The sequence below is a fragment of the Artemia sp. Qi Xiang Cuo genome, chromosome 7 (assembly GCF_049724085.1).
Source record: "Artemia sp. Qi Xiang Cuo chromosome 7, ASM4972408v1, whole genome shotgun sequence".
Lineage (NCBI taxonomy): Eukaryota > Metazoa > Arthropoda > Branchiopoda > Anostraca > Artemiidae > Artemia > Artemia sp. Qi Xiang Cuo.
In genome coordinates this window covers 31,355,755-31,372,642 of record NC_142800.1, presented here as the reverse complement: position 1 = coordinate 31,372,642, position 16,888 = coordinate 31,355,755, and the positions used below count along the sequence as shown (strand labels likewise).

At 35.6% G+C, this 16,888-nt stretch overlaps 1 protein-coding gene across 1 annotated transcript in view; it reads right to left on the bottom strand.

The window, feature by feature from the left end:
• The window catches only part of LOC148950163 (putative methylmalonate-semialdehyde/malonate-semialdehyde dehydrogenase [acylating], mitochondrial), a 34,076-nt gene extending 22,683 nt beyond the window's left edge, over positions 1 to 11,393 (bottom strand). Inside the window, exons 1-4 of the mRNA XM_089091793.1 lie at positions 11,334 to 11,393; positions 5,000 to 5,134; positions 4,494 to 4,643; positions 2,068 to 2,146 (exon numbers count right to left, since the gene is read on the bottom strand). Of these exons, the coding sequence (XP_088947919.1) occupies positions 2,068 to 2,146; positions 4,494 to 4,643; positions 5,000 to 5,134; positions 11,334 to 11,393 (424 nt within the window). The remainder of the gene's footprint in view (positions 1 to 2,067; positions 2,147 to 4,493; positions 4,644 to 4,999; positions 5,135 to 11,333) is intronic.
• Between the last annotated feature and the right edge of the window lie 5,495 nt (positions 11,394 to 16,888).

The window sequence follows — 16,888 nt, the reverse complement described above, 5'->3', positions numbered from 1 at the left end:
GCCTTTTGTAGAAACATGTAAACCCACAGGACTGCAGAAAAATAACCTACCAAAACTTGCACAGTTAGCACAAACCTTAAATTTAATCTTTTTTTTTTTAATCGAACAACAATAAACTTAGAACTTAAATTTTCGTTTTTAAAACAACGGCTACTTGATTGAGCATAAGCAAACAGCTCAGCTACATGAATGCTACTTTGATGCTTGCTTTTTTATTCCTAAATTTGCGGCGCAAGTATAATTAAATATATGATGTGCCGCTCGTCTTTTGTCATGGTTTTTAGATGATAACTGAATCTTCTTATGGAAGAGTCGACAGGCAAACTTTTAGGAATAAATTCTTCAGGAAAATCAGATCAGATCGAAGTACAACGTCGGATGAAGCTATTCTTCAAGTATTCTTTTCTCGGCTTGCCAGCCTTAAGATAGCTGTACTAAGTTGTGTGCCTTTGTGTCTGTCTTGTTGGTTGGACAATTGGAGGGACAATACGAGAAAGCTCTAGAGATTTCAGTACTTGTGGAAAACAGCTATCGACGCGACATCAAATCTCTCATTAACATGCTGGAGAGAGTGGGGTGGGGGGGACGACTAAACCTGCCCTATTAGCCCTATTTCGGATTTTGAGAAACCTTCGTGGCGCACCATTATAAAGTGGGCATCCATACTCGGCAATGGGTCTGATGCTGAACTGTATGTAGTGGGGAGGACCCAGCTGAACGGTAGAAGGTTTTTGCAGCGAAGGGTTTATCTCCAGCCTTCTTGCACAGGACTTTCTCGCCCGATGAAGGTACTCGTCAACTTTCTCTATAGCTTAGTTAAAGAAGATGAAGCAGGGGTATATGTGTGGTATTTTTTATCGGGATATCATCAGCTCTTTTGTTTTCAATGCATTGAATCTAACCATTCAGGCATCAGGCCACTTTTCAATTTCCAAAAGATCTGTCTGTAGTAGCAGGGAGGCTTTGCTTGGGTCATCATGTTTTGGGATGACTAAATGTACTGTGATGCCATCAGCAAAGTGATTCGGAGGGCTCGGAAGGTTATCTTCCATGTCACGTATGTAAAGAATGAAAAACGTAGATTTCCAATATTGGCCTACTACCCTGGGGTACGCCTGCCTTTATTGGATATTCGAGGGAGGGGAACCCGTCAAGAACGACCCAAACTGGTCGATCAGACAGAAAGCTTTCAATCACGTTTATTAGACCTCTGACACCATAAATATAAAATTCCTTCAGTAGGCCGCAATGCCATACACTGTCGAAAGCTTTTGCGATTTCGAATGACAATAACCTGATGTCGTACCCTTTTCCAGGAGTTCGATCCACTTCTGGTGCTAAGTCATTAAGCAGTCAAGCGTTGAACACTTCCGGCAGAATCCGTATTGTCTGTCACCTAAATGTTCATTTTGCTCCTGGTACCAATAAAGTAAATGATTTGAAACCTTTTCATAAACTTTCCCATTGCAGGAGAGGAGGTTGATAGGCCTATTAGAGACCACGCTCATTGTATCGCCTTCTGGTTTAGGTATAGAAATGAATCGACAGATTTCCATATGCATGGAAAGGTTCCAACGGAAAAGTACAGCCGGAAAAGCGATGATAGAAGTTCAGCCACTTCGGCACTACAGGTCTTTAAGACAATATTAGGTATATTGTCAGGACCAATGGATTTGGTCACATAAAGACTCTGCAGAATGCGAAGACCTTAGGAGTGGAATAGTTCACCCACCTCCCTGCCACAAAAACAGTTCGAAAGATGGTTTGCAACTGAAAACACAACCTATATAGAATGCTGTAGGGTAGGTTAAGCTTAAATTAAATTATGTTCATTAGATGGTTAGTCTTAAATTAGAGATATTCTTCTGTTTTCTGCCACTGACATTTCTAGAATAGGTCTCATATGATATGCTGGAAAAGATTAAAAATTATTTTTTCAGGAAAAAAAAACCTAAAATAAAAGTTACCCAGAACAACACTTGGAGGACTTCATCTAATTTAGAATTTTTTTATTGAAACTTTTCACGTTCTATATAAGTTCAAGCTATGAGTTCAAATATCACTTACGGAGTCCACGTAGAACGTCACCCTCAGCATCCACAAGTGTTTTGCCTTGTTCTTTAGTAATGTTTTCAGCAAGAAGTTTCTGTAAAAGACAAGAAATATACACGGGTATACCCCCATTTTGTGCAGAACTATCTTTTTACCTTTGAATCTCATTCTAAAATTTTTCGGTCTTATGTGGCTTTACGCTGCAATGAATTTGTAGCATTGGAAGCTTGAGATAGGGACAAACTGATTTTTGTGTGCTCAAGGTAAAAAGATAGTTCTGCACAAAATGGGGGTATACCCCCTTGTTCTTTAGTAATGTTTTCTGCAAGAAGTTTTCAAGGTGGTATACCCCCTTGTTCTTTAGTAATGTTTTCTGCAAGAAGTTTCTGTAAAAGACAAGAAATATACACGGGTATACCCCCATTTTGTGCAGAATTATCTTTTTACCTTGAGCACACAAAAATCAGTTTGTCCCTATCTCAAGCTTCCAATACTACAAATTCATTGCAGCGTAAAGCCACATAAGACCGAAAACCTGGCAAAGACTCCTCCTTCATCCCACCAGGTTCAAGGTATGTGCTTTGACAACCTTCCACAAAACCCTAAGTAATTTTTTTAAATCTCATGCCAGACTTTCTCTTTCTCTTATTTCTTTATGGACAAATTAGAAGAAATACTCTAAGGACACATTCTTTGTTTGTCAGGAGGACATGACCAAGTCACCTAAGCCAGTTACATGCGTTCAGTGCATCATGAAACTCCCCTGGGAGACAATAAAAATTTTAGAATGAGATTCAAAATCCGACCCCTCATCCTGAGTTTTATTTTGGCTATTGTAACTGACCAGCAGATGATAAATTATCGATAAATAATAAAGAGCATCATCATTGTAGTCTTATTGAACTATATGAAATGAATAACTACGAAAAGAAGTAATTAGTACAGCCTCTACACAAAAGAAAGGTTAAAACAAATCCTCTCCTGAATTTACTGTCCTTTCTTCTTCTTTTTTCTCCTTTGTCACTTAAAAAATATATGTTTGATTTGTTTAATAAATCAGATACCAGTTGTTTTTGGTAATAACGTTTTCTGTTCGTTCTCTGCCAAATATGTTTCTGTGCAATCAAGTTTTTATAGCAATTTCATTCAAGAGATATATTAGACGAGAGATTGATAATCGACGAATAGCCTAAATGAGAAGGGTAAGATGCAAACACCAAAGTAAACTAAAAAAGATGGTAAACTAATCAAAATGATCTACTTTCTTTTTTTAATTTTCCATTAACAAAAATAAATATTCCTGGGGGAAGTAGCCTACCATTGAATTTTTTTTTATATTTCCTTTTGTGTTTGTCCTCTGGCCAGATAAGTTTGCATTTCTTATAAGAATTATTTTATGTGGAGAAAACAAAAATTAATGATGTATCATATAAATAACTTCTATCATATAGGACAGGATTACAAATTCAAATTACGTTTTGCTATTTTCTCTGAGCCAAGTAATGAAGATAGAGAACTTAAACGTTGGAAAACACAAATTTGGTATTTAAAAAACTCTTTTATATAAATGCAACTGCAGTGTTTCCACTTGTCTAGGTTGCAAAGTGTGTTCAATGGAAACCACAAATGCTATTAATTTTATTATCTGTACAGAAAGAATTTAATAAATCTTGTGAACACTAAACAATCCAGTTGAAGCGAAACCTACTTGTCAATATATAGATAAATAAAAGAGTTCTTCAATAGTGCCTGAAAATGAATGTTTATAAATGTACATAGTAAGTTCCCTATCTGAGATATTTCCTATCTCAATGGCCCAAAAAGGTAAAGTATGTTCATTTGACAAGATATTCATAAATGAAAACAAAATGCTTGGCAGTTTAACAGCTGCACACAAATGACATGAATAAGTACTATTGAGAGCAGCTTTATTTTTTGTCTAGGTAGAAATTGAATATTACTAACTCAAAAGTCGACTAGTTAGCACGCTAGACTTGAAATCGTTTGTCCGTGACGACAGGAGTTCGAGTCCTGCTGGGGCTGGTTATTTGGATTGAAACGGTCAGTAGCGTGATTCTGTAAGCTCAGCCAGAGCCCACCCAGCTCTAATGGGTACCTGGAGAAATTTGGGGAAGGTAAACAGGAAGGTTGTGTGAAAGAAAAGGATGGCTGCCCCCCCCCCCTATTACACTTCCTGGCTAAAGAGCTATGAAACAAAGATCAGCATTGCCAGTAGGGAGTATACAGTTCAATGCCGTTTTCTTTACCTTTTTTGCCTTTTAAAAGCAGGAGTCTAACTTCTGAGTTTATTTTCCTTAGCCTTTAGGAGCACAAGTCAAAGTTGGAACATATAATTTACCAACTACATTGCCCTCGTTTTGTCACATTTAAATTTGTGGTTGGACCCATATATAGCAAATTTCATCAACAAAAATATTTACCATGTTATTCCTAATAATATGTTGGTACTTGAACATGATTTGCTGCCGTGTGAGTATTGAGGTTTTAGACCAGGAGCCACAAGCCGCCTTCGCAGCTTCAACAGCTTGCTCCATTTCAGCCTGACTGCATTTTGGCACTCTCGTTACAACCTACAACCAGAACATATCAGCTTAGTTGAATTATCAAAAGTAGGAAAGACATTAAGTGAAACAAGCAATGTTAATTAAACAAAATACAATTTAAAGCTGCAATAATATATGATGTCAAGGGTCATATTATTGTCATGTAATCTATATTGACTGTTTATCCATATTTACACTTCTACCCATCCACCCACCAACCCACATCTCTCTCTCTTTCTCTCTTCTCTACTTTCTTGAGAACGAATCTAATTACCAAATTTAAAATAATCAAGAAGTGTACCTTCTCTAACCCAAAGAATTGGGAATTATACATAAAAATGTTCAACTATTTTCTTATTTATGTAAACTTAATACTTTATTACCTCATTCGTAGCAGGATTATGTAGATCAATCCATTCGGATGTGCAGGAATCCACCATTTCATTGTTGATGAACATTTTGGTAGTAGGAACGGCGGAATGCCGGAATCGAACTCCTTGGACTTGCCATCCTGAACCCTAGAAAAACAAATCAATTCATAATACAAGCAAAGAAGAAAGAGAGAAAGGGAAAAGAAGGAATTCCCTACTTGAATATTTGGGCTGTAAGTAGCTTTGACTCCATACTTGGGCTCCCAGCCTGTGAAAATAAGTGGTCAGTCAGAATAAATACACTTGTTTTGACTTTTTAATTACAAGTTACAAAAAAGTTTAGCTAATCATTTTTCATTCCTGTCTCTACATTGATATAGGAGACAAAGGAGATAAATTGCATGTAGAAATAAGCAAATATACCATTCAATGGTCTCTCCAAGTATAATAATCACTGCTATCAGTTTTATCCCAGCCCCTCTCCTAATGAGGCAAAATATAGCCCTAGGCTATGTGGACAACTTTGCTGATTTTATGTGTTTTCAAATTGGCATATATATATAAAAAAAAACAAAAAAAACAACAGAATTCTGACAACAGTAGATATGGAAAAAAAAAACAGGCGTTTGATGCGTATTCCATTGTATAAGAATGATTAAGTGTAATCTTACCCTTCAAAAGCTACAAGCCTGAGAAAATTTACCTGATTTTCGAAAAAGGGGGGAAACATCCCCTCAAAACCATCAAATTCAGCATATCAGAGGTTTCAAGCTCCTATAAGCAATTAAATAAAAAAACAAGTTTTTTTTAGCTGAAAGTAAGGAGCGACATAAAAACTTAAAACGAACAGAAATTATTCCGTATATGAAAGGGGCTGTCCCCTCCTCAATGCCTCGTTCTTTACGCTAAAGTTTTACTCTTTCTCACAACTCTATTTTTTAAAACAGTAAAAAACTTTAGCGTAAAAAGCGAGGCATTGAGGAGGGGACAACCCCTTTCATATAGGCTACGGAATAATTTCTGTTCGTTTTAGGTTTTAATATCGCTCCTTACTTTCAGTTAAAACACCTTGTTTTTGTATTGAATTTCTGAACCTTTTTGAGTTGATGCATGTTTTGATTTTGGCTCACCGTACATGAATAATGAAAACAAAATTTGCATAATAATTTTACTTTTTTTTGTTTAAATGACTTGTTGAAAGCTGTTTAATTTTATTTACGAACATTTTTATTAGTAATAAATATACGTAACTTATGAACTAACTTACGCAACAAACTTCTATATTCGTATATTTTTATCACGTAAATTAGAGGGTTCATCCCCCTAGTCAATACCTCGCTGTTTACGCTAAATTTCAAATTTTTTCTAATTCTTTAAGAGCGACCCCTTAATCACACATGCGGTTAATTAGAATAAATAGCTCTTATGAAAGCGTAAAGTGAGGTATTGACTAGGGGGCGAACCGAATCCTATACGTAATAATTTCTGTTCGTTTTAAGTTTTGATGTTGCTCCTTACTTTCAGATGAAAACTTGTTTTTTTATTTAGTTTCTGGTCGTTTTGTTAAATAATACAGGGAAATCCGGCGCCCCCTTCATAGCAATGTCCCTTCCCCCTTTGGAAACATCCTCACACGTAACCCCCGCCCCCCCCCCCACTACCAGAAAAAATCCCCAGTGAAAACGTCTGTATACTTCCCAATAACCAATACTATATGTAAACATTGGGCAAAGTTCATAAATTGCAGCCCTTCCCCCGGGGACTGTGGGAGATTAATCATACTCAAAGACATAGTTATTATATTTTTTCAACTATGCTGAACAAAATGGCTATCTCAAAATTTTGATCGGGTGACTTTGGGAAAAAATGAGCTTGGGAGGGGTCTAGTTGCCCTCCAATTTTTTGGTCACTTAAAAAGTACACTAGAACTTTTAATTTCCGTTCGAATGAGCCCTCCCGCGATATTCTAGGACCACTGGGTCGATACGATCACCCCTGAAAAAAAAACAAAAAACAAATAAACACACATCTATGATCTTTCTTCTGGCAAAAAAATACAAAATTCCACATTTTTGCAGATAGGAGCTTGAAACCTCTACCGTAGGGTTCTCTTATACGCTGAATCTGATGGTGTTATTTTCATTAGGATTCTATGACTTTCAGGGGGTGTTTCCCCATTTTCGAAAGTAAGGCAAATTTTCTCAGGTGCGTAACTTTAATGGATAAAACTAAACTTGATGAAATTATTTACTTGAAATTAGAATAAAAATCTGATTCTTTTGATGTATCTATTGGTATCAAAATTCCGTTTTTTAGAGTTTTGCTACTATTGAGCTGGGTTGCTCCTTACTTACAGTTTGTTACCACAAACCCTTTGAAAATGGGGAATTTTGATTTTCTTGAAGTTTCTGAGGGGGGGGGGGGGCAAACTTTCCAGGGGGAATTTGCCAGAATTTATATATGAAATTCGTTTTTTTTTTCTTATATTCTTCTTTTTGACTCTGACGACTCCATTTAACCTGGGAAGATTTTCTGGGGGAATTGCACAGGAAAGTTGTCAGCAAAGTTGAAATTCCCTGGGGGATTTTCTTGGCAGTAATTGTCCATGGGGAATTATCACTAGGAGAAATTCTCCACAGGAAAATTTTCCATGGGAGAAAATTTCTATTGGGGAGAGGGACGATTTTCGAGAAAAAATTCCCACGTAGGGGGATTCCACTATGATCTGAAAAACGATCAGAAATTACCAAAAAAAAAACAAGTTTTTTCTACTGAAAGACAGGGGCAGCATTAAAACTTAAAATAAACAGAAATTATTCCATATATGAGGGGTGATGCCCCCTCCACAATACCTCACTCTTTATATTAAAGTTCGAACGTTTGTCCCAACTCCTGAAAAACCAATACCATTTAATTAGAATCAGAAGTTTTTTAAAAGTACTAAAAAACTTTAGCGTGAAGAGAGGGGTATTAAGGAGAGGGCATCCCCTGATATATGGAATAATTTCTGTTTGTTTTAAGTTTTAATGCTGCCCCTGTCTTTCAGCAGAAAAAAAAACTCGTTTTTATTATCTAATATAGCATTTTGAATCAACTGCCAATGACAAATAAGCAACAAAAATGGAAACCCATCACATCAGCAAATTTTTACATGTATTCCTGCATAGTTATTTTGGAGAAAACACTACAAAAATAAGAGAATAGTACTATTTGATTCATTATTTAACACCCTTTCTGAAAATGGTTGTTGCTACTGTGACAATTGTACCCTAGTCCCCCTTAGTTGAGTCAAATAACACAAACTGCTGTTATAAAAACACTTTGGTAACAGAATTCTTATTTTATAATATACTAAAAATTTTATTAATTGTATTTTCAAGGTCATCTTCAATTTATTTTATGGTTTTTCTATCATCATTTATAACTATCTAAATAATATCATCTGCCCACTGATTATTTCTGTATTTGAAATATTTATTACTCTCAATTTAACAAATAACAATTCAATTTGAAGATCCAAGATGTTTCGAGCAAATTCTCAAATCTTTGAACTGCATGATTGTTTCCAAAATAGAGAGACACAAGCATTTCAGATATGGAAACATACAGAAATGACATGGGACATACAGTATCACTTTGAGAAAATTGGGAAAATAGTGGACAGCCATGAATGAATGTGATAGTCCCCCTAAAAATATGAAAAAGGTAAATTTTATGCATATGATACAGTAAGAACTTTGTTATTATTATGCTTTTATCAAATGTCTTGTATATACCCTAAAGTAAGGGATACATGGCTTTTTTAGTATTTTCTATTGAAAAAACAACTAAACTATCCTCATTAGAAAATTCATACCCCTCCCCATATATTTCTGTCAATTGATGCCACTGGCTATAAATGGGCTATTTAGGAGGGGTTGGGGTTAAGGTGCAATAATCATGGTAGCCATTTCTATACTTGGAAATAGTGTTTAATGACAAATTAATGGTACTACTTTTTTGTTATCATAGAATTTCTAGAAATTCCGAATAATTATACAGGATTACCCTTTTGTGTAAGAACTGGGACAGCAAAAGCACAGTATATGGCAGACATCAAAAAGAAAAGAAAGAAATATACCATCAGATTCTAAATTTAATGGCTTTTGAAAAGATAATAACTACTGCCATTGCAGTTGTATCTCAGATCTCTTTAATGGGTCAAGATAGTGTTGTTGTTGTTGTTTTTTTTTTTTTTTTTTTTTTTTTTTTTTTTTTTTTTTTTTTTTAATTCAACACATTCTAAAAATTTCATTTTCATCTGTTCCTAAGATATTGCAGATATACTGTTTTACAACATGGATGTTCATAATATGTTTTGACTTAGTTTAACGTCCTCCTGAACTTGCCCTGAAAGTAAGAACTTAATGCCCTTGCCTGCTCTTGAGATATCAATGATGCCCCTTTTGCCAACCTAGATGCATACAGGGTCGTTTGCTTTAATTCCGAGATACCCCTCCACATCCTCGAAAGTCTCAATTAAAAACCTTAGCGGTTCCCTTGATATTGTAGGTATACCCTTTTGACTACCTAGATGAACATATCATTGTTTCAATTAAGCTGAACAGTCCAACATTCACAAAAAATCTGAACTTTACACCCTTAGCTGTTCTTGAGATTTTGCAGGTATCCCCTTTTGATAACCTACGTGAACACATTGTCTCTTGATTTAGTTCTACATCTCCTCAATATCCTCTGAATTTTCTCACTTAGTACTCTTAGCTGTCCCTGAAATATTATGGACTCGTTTGTCAATATGGATGCAAATACTATCTTCTGATTAATTCAGAAGATACCCTCAAAACTCCCTGAAAGTTCCTGAGATATTATAGTGCTGTCTTTGAGATATTATGGATGCAACGTTTTGAAAAGATGGATGCACAGAATGTCTTAGGATTAAATTAAACATCCCCTGAAAGTGTTTCAACTTATTACCATTAGCTCTTCCTGATATATTGCAGGTATACCGTTATGATGACTTTCATACACATAGTGTCTTTTGACTTAATTAAAACTTCCCACAATTTTCCCTGAAATTTCCATCTTAATACCATAAGTGGTTCCTAACATATTGGAGATATGCAATTTTGACAACTTGAATACACTTAAAATCCTTGGTATATTCAGATCTCCTTCTACATTCTCTGAAGGTTTCAACTTAACATTGTTAGCTGCTCATGAGATATAGCAGATATACCCCTTTGACAACTGGAATACACATAGTTTTTTTTTTATTTAGTTTGACACCCACCTCAACTATTCTGAAATGTTTCAACTTGATACCCTCATCTTTTTCTGATAAATTGCAGATATCCCATTTTGATAAAATGGATGCACTTAAAGTCTTGAATTAGTTTAACATCCTTCTATATGTTTATTGAAAATTTCAACTAACAACCTTAGCGTTTCTCAAAATGTTGCATATATGCCCTTTCAACGACCTTGATGCTTGTTGTGTACTTTAAAATAATTCAATGTCCCCTCAACATTGTATGAAAGTTTCAACTTAATACCCTAAGTCATTCCATAGATATTTTAGATATGCCCTTTTGACAACCTGGATTTGCATTGTATGTTTTAATTCAGATCAATATGTCCTTTAAGTTTCAACTTATTTTTTTAGTTGTTCCCTAGATATTCCATGTACACTCCTCTGACAGCCTAGATGCGTATATAGTCTTTGGTTTAGTTCAACATGCCTTGAAAGTTCAAAATTTCATGTGATATTACAGATACGCTTTTTTGCCAACCTGGATGCATATAGTGTCTTTTGTTTTAGTTCAAAATCCCCTTCAACATTTTCTAAGACTTTCAACTTCATACCCTTAGCTGCTCCCTACATATTAGGGGAGACCATCTCAGATTAGCCACAGCCCAGGTTCGTCATTTGCATTTAACTAGGGATCTATCAATGGAAAAATTTCCATAATTTAGCGTTTAAGTTGCCATCTAGTAGCGAAAGTTTGGATGTTCCAACTTTGTGTTGAACCCCGTTTTCCAGGTTTTGTATGGTAAGTTGATTTTTAGGGCTTGGAAAGTAAATTTTTGTGTTAAAGAAAAATAAAAAAGTAGGTCTCTAACGTAAAGGTAAGAAAAAACTTTTTATGTCGATAGAAACGTCTGAGACTTAATAAACTATTAATGATAGCCATTTACCACCATCTACAATAACAACTGGAAAGTGCTGATTTTTCTCTGAAGAGGGAAAAAACCCACGTTGGCCACAAAAAACCAGCCCTGATTCGCCACTCTAGGACTGGCGAATCTGGGCCTGGCGAACCTGTAAAGCTAAATTTTTGCAACATACTTCATTGATATTTGCTTCATATTTCGTCAGATACACTCGATAAAGAAACGACAATCCCATATACTTTAGTCTGGAAAATCCTGTATGGTTGGATCAAACCTTGCTTGACCCAGAAAAATAGCTTGGTGAGAAAACTAAAAATAAACTTAAATTAAAAATAAAATAGCTGGTCAGAGCTGCTGTAATCAAAGTTATTGTACAGAACAAGAAAACGGCTGCAAAAAAAAAACATGGAATACCAAGGACAACTCTGAGGGGATACATCACCAAGGCTGATAAACAGGATGTGGATATTGAGCTTCTAGCTCTCTCATTTTTCTCTCCACTTTACTCTACAAGGCAGATCTGTACAGAAGAACAAGAAAATGTTCTTCCTAAATGCTTGCAAGTCGTGTGCCATACGCATTATGGTTTAACACCACTCGAAGTTCGTCAGCTTTCTTGCAGTTATTCTCTTGCAAAAGGAATTACCATCCCAAATTCATGGACAAGCAAATCAGTGACAATCAAAATGCTGCGGGTGAAGATAAGTACCGCGGTTTTATGGCAAGGCGCCCATATATTACTATAAGAGCGCCTGAAGCAACCAGTCTTGGCCATGCAACTGCTTTCAATTGTGTGACAGTTGGGAGTACTAGCACCACAGATTTACAGCGCAAAATATTTGAAATGTAGACAAAACTGGACTATCAACAGTCCACAAGCCAGGGAAAATTGTTGCAGCAAAAGGACAGAAACAGGTAGGCAAGTTAACGTCAGCGGAAAGAGGGCAGAATATTACTATGTGTGCAGTTATGAACCATTTTATCAATCTTCTTCTTCTATTTAACAGCAGGCGGGCTTTTCAGTAAAACTATTTAGCCCTTTTCCTTTTGCTTCACTCTGTGAGCTACAGAGCTACTGGCTTGATTGCCTCATATTTATTAGATATGTTCAGATATTTTTCAGCAGATCTTTCGACTCTAGGAGTTCAAATATAAGATGATAGATGTCGATTTCTATGCTCTGTGTGTAGGTATAGTTGGCTAGGCTCTTGGCTGATAGTGGGATTTTGTGGTGTTTGAAGTATTTTAACAGTTTACAAAGCAAGGTATGTTGTGCAGACGTCAGCATATTACATTCAAATAGGCAATGGTCAATTGTTTCATTATTCATAGTACAATGCCTGCAAAGAGGGGACAGGGGAATTGAACCACTTGAATTAGAAAGCTTATATGAGAATGCAAGGAAATTTAGTCCATTTGTTCCAGAACGAATTCTATGATAAATTTTAAAAAGATACTTATTGGGAAAGGGGGAAAGGATAGGATTAATCTTATTAAAATTAATATCTGATAGCCTCCATCGGTAAATATCTCTAGTTGGGATTGGTCTCCCACTTGGCTGGTCAATATTTATAGCATTTTTTGCTATTTCATCAACCTGATGATTTCCACTTATGCCAGAGTGGCTAGGAATGTACTGAAAGTAAGTTTTTATGCCATTTGAAGCAAGATTATCAATAATACTGAGACAATGATAAGTGTCAATGTCCAACTTATATTGAGGAGCTGAGGCCAGAAACTCAAGGCTTGATAAAGAGTCAGAATAGATGATATTATTATTCGAATTTTCAATCAAAGATTGGTTTTGCTTAAGGTGTTCTAATGCCATGATTATGGCATTTAACTCAGCAGACATTATAGATAAATTATTATATAATCTCTTGCCCATTGCAATTTTCAGGTGAGGAAGGAAAACACCACTTGCAACCTTCTCATTCATTTTTGACCCATCAACAAATATTTGGAAGTGATTTTTATAGGTAATTGTATTAAGTTCTACAAATTTTTTCTGAACAAAAGCAATGGGGGTTAAATCTTTATTCCATTTTGAAAATTCAGTATTTATTATGGGAAATGACCAATTCCATGGAGGGGATTGTGGGAAAGTAGGTGCAATAGACTTTGCTGGTACATGGAACTTCTTTTGAATATTGGCATACTCATATGCAATACCTCTTTACATTGCTGGATTTATTAAACAATTATTTAATTTGTGTGAGCTATTTGATTCAATTTTTGTAAGATGTTTTATCAATAGAAATCTACGTCTCTCACTGATTGTTGTTAATCCACTCTCCATAAGCAGAAACTTGGTGCTTGTGGGTTTCATAAGGCGAAATATGAGACGTATTATATCATTTTGTGTTCTTTCAATTTTTTGCATCTGGGTCTTTGCACAAGCACCATAGACATTGAGCCCATAATCAATATGGGGTCTTATATGTGATTTATAAAATTGGATTAAAGTTTTCTCCTTACAACCCCAGGGTGTGGAAAGAAGTCTTTTTAGTATATTTGCTTTTCTATAGCATTTTTTTATTGTGTTTGAAATGTGGAGGTGGAAATTGAGTTTTTGGTCAAGCATGAGACCTAGGTAATTAATATTATTATCTTCTGGAATAGTTGTCTTATTTAGAGTTAGTTTTGAATTAACATGGTTTTGCTTCCGGTGAAATTGGATTATTTTTGACTTGGTGGGCGCAATGGGTAAATCTGAATGTTGAGAGAATTTTTCAAACTGGTAAAGTGACTTTTGCAGATTTGACTGTGCTATCTGAAAGGTGTTGCCAGATGACCATAGCACCAGATCATCAGCATATTGTAGATTCGTGTGGGGTAGGTTCATGTCCCAGAGATATAGGGCAAATAGGAGGCAACTGAGGGCTGCTCCCTGAGGTAGGCCTTTGGATATTGTCTTTTGGGGTGAAGAGGCTGAACCAACACAAACAATGAAACTTCGCACTTCTATGAAGGATTTAATAAAGGATACTAGCTTAGGAGGTACTCCAAGGTTTGCAAGTTTAATTAAATGGATTTGGTGGTTCACATTGTCATATGCTCCTTCAAAATCTAGGAAAGCTGCCACTAGGATATTATTTTTTGAGAAAGATTCATTTATTGCATTTGTTAGCAAAATGAAAGCATCTGTTGAGGAGTGGTATTTCCTGAATCCAGTTTGAGTGTGTGGGATCATGTTATTTTTCTCAACAAACCAGAGGAGTCTGTTATAAATCATTTTCTCCATTATTTTCCCCATCACAGGTGTAATCGTTATGGGCCTATAAGACTCAGGGTTATCTTTTGGTTTATTTTTCTTTAGGATTGGTTGGAGGGACGAAAATTTGCATATATTGGGGAACCTAGAAGATGCCCAAGCATAATTATAACAATTTAGCAGTTCTTGTTTGTATGAAGGTGTGGGATTCTTTATCCATGTGGGGTGTATATTGTTATAGCTGCTGCTAGTTTTGGACCTAATATGATGTATTGCATTATTCAATTCCTGGATTGAAAATGGATTAGTTACGTACTCGGATCCTGGGCGTGGTTGGTAACTAGGGTTCATAGAAATTGTGGACAGTTTGCTGTGATTATTTGATGTTAGCTTATTAACAAAAAGAGTTGCAAATAGGTTAGCCTTTTCAATATCGTTGTCATAATGGGTATTATTATGTAAAAGCTCATACAGGAGTGGGTTGGGAGAAGTCTTTTTCCCACATATGTGGCTTATGACTTTATGTATAATTGGCTCATGCATTTCTCTGGAGAGATTATTTGCAAAATTATTCCAGTATTTATATTTAGCATCTATTATAGTCCTTTTTAGATTAGATTCTGCTTGTAATTTTTTTAAATATGTAGTAGGTGTAGGTTTTTTTATGAATTCTGTCCTAGCTGCCGTTTTTATCCTCCATTTATTTAGGCACTCATTTGTCCACCATGCTTTAGGAATTTGTTTCGGGAATGTTTTCTTAGGTGTTGTCCTGGGGATAGCATGATTAGCTGTATTTATTAGTAAAGATGTCAAGGCTTCAGCATGTGTTTCAACTGTTGTGTTAGAAATGCATGAACTTTGGGTGAAACTTGTAATTTCATCATTTAGCTTATTTTGGAAAATAGACCAATTTGCTTTAGTGTTGATATATTTGGAGGTATGAGATGAAGTTTCAGTAGGTTCATTAAGGGAGCAAACTATAGCAAAGTGGTCTGTACATAGACTATCAATTTAATTTATGTAAATTTTGTTCAACAAATTTAAAGACATAATTCGTAGGTCAATTGTGGACAATTTGCCACTTTTGGGGTTAAAATATGTATTCAGGTTTGGAGGGGTAGCAACCGCTAATTCATTATTATTTGAAATCATATGCTCAATAAATTTACCAGCTTTATTTGCTGGTTTATTCCCCCACAAAAGGCTGTGTGCATTGAAATCACCACAAATAATGATATTATTTAACATATTAGAATTATTTATATAATTAAAGAAATCCTTGGCATCTGTAGTTTGGCCATTAGGGTTATAAAAGCTTATTATGTAGGTTTTTAAATTATTCAGCCAAACACTTATACCAATTACATCAACATCATTTTCAAAATCTGGAAAATTGATGCCACAAAATTTTATATTATTATTAACTAATAAAGCTACACCACCTCCTTTTCTCTCTGAAGATCTATCCTTTCTCAGGATAGTATATCCCAGAGACTTAATTTGTTGATTTTGGGTTAAATGAGTTTCCTGGAGGCAAGCAATATTAATGGAATTATTATTCATAAATGATATTGGTTCATTTAGCTTATTTTCTGTGAGTGATCTTACATTCCATTGGAGTATTGATAAATGCTGTGTTGTTGATTTATTCTTCATATGACTGTGTATCAATGTTCAGCTTTGTTAAATGTAAAGCAAGATCTTTTTTTGCTTGAATGAGCATATCATCTGGGATGTAGATTTTTGCCAATTCTGCAATAATTTTTGTTTTCTGTAGTTGATGTATGTTCATGGCCTGAACTGCATTACAGTTTAGAATGAATAAGCATATATTTGGGGATTGCATTTTTGGTAGTGCATCCTGTTTGTTGGTTAAGGGATTGATTCCTGGTAGTGTTTCTGATTTGTTTCTTCTTGGGAGGGAGGGCCAGGCTGGCCTCATCTCACCGGAAAACGAGGCTTGCTGGCTTGGTGATTCCTTCTGATAGGGATTTGAGCTGGGGGGCTTAGAAGATATTGTTTTGTATGGGGTGCTTGATGCAGTTGGGACATTTGACTTGGGGGCTTTGGTTGGTTTCATTACAGGCTTTATTTGGTATTGTTGGGCAGCATTTGCTTCCATTGCTGCAAAGGGGTATGGGATGGCCTTCTCTGTTGATATTTGGAGTGTTAGAGCTCTTTTCTTGTATGCAGGGCATAATGATTTATTTGTAGATTCATGTGGGCCTTTGCAATTGATGCATGTAGGCTGGGTGTTGTTGCAAGTTGTCAGCTCTTTAGGATGGAAAGATTTACAATTACTACACTCTTGGAGAATTTCATTGCATTTGTTTGTCGTGTGTCTCAGTTTGAAACACTTCTGACACTGAATAGGCTTAGGTTTGTATTCCTTGTGTGGTTTGATTTGCCCAAATAGGAATAATTTTTCTGGGATATCAATTTTATCCTTTAGTGTGAATAAGAAGGATCTACTAGTTTTTAGGCCAGTAGAATTAGGTTTTCCAAGTTGGGTAACA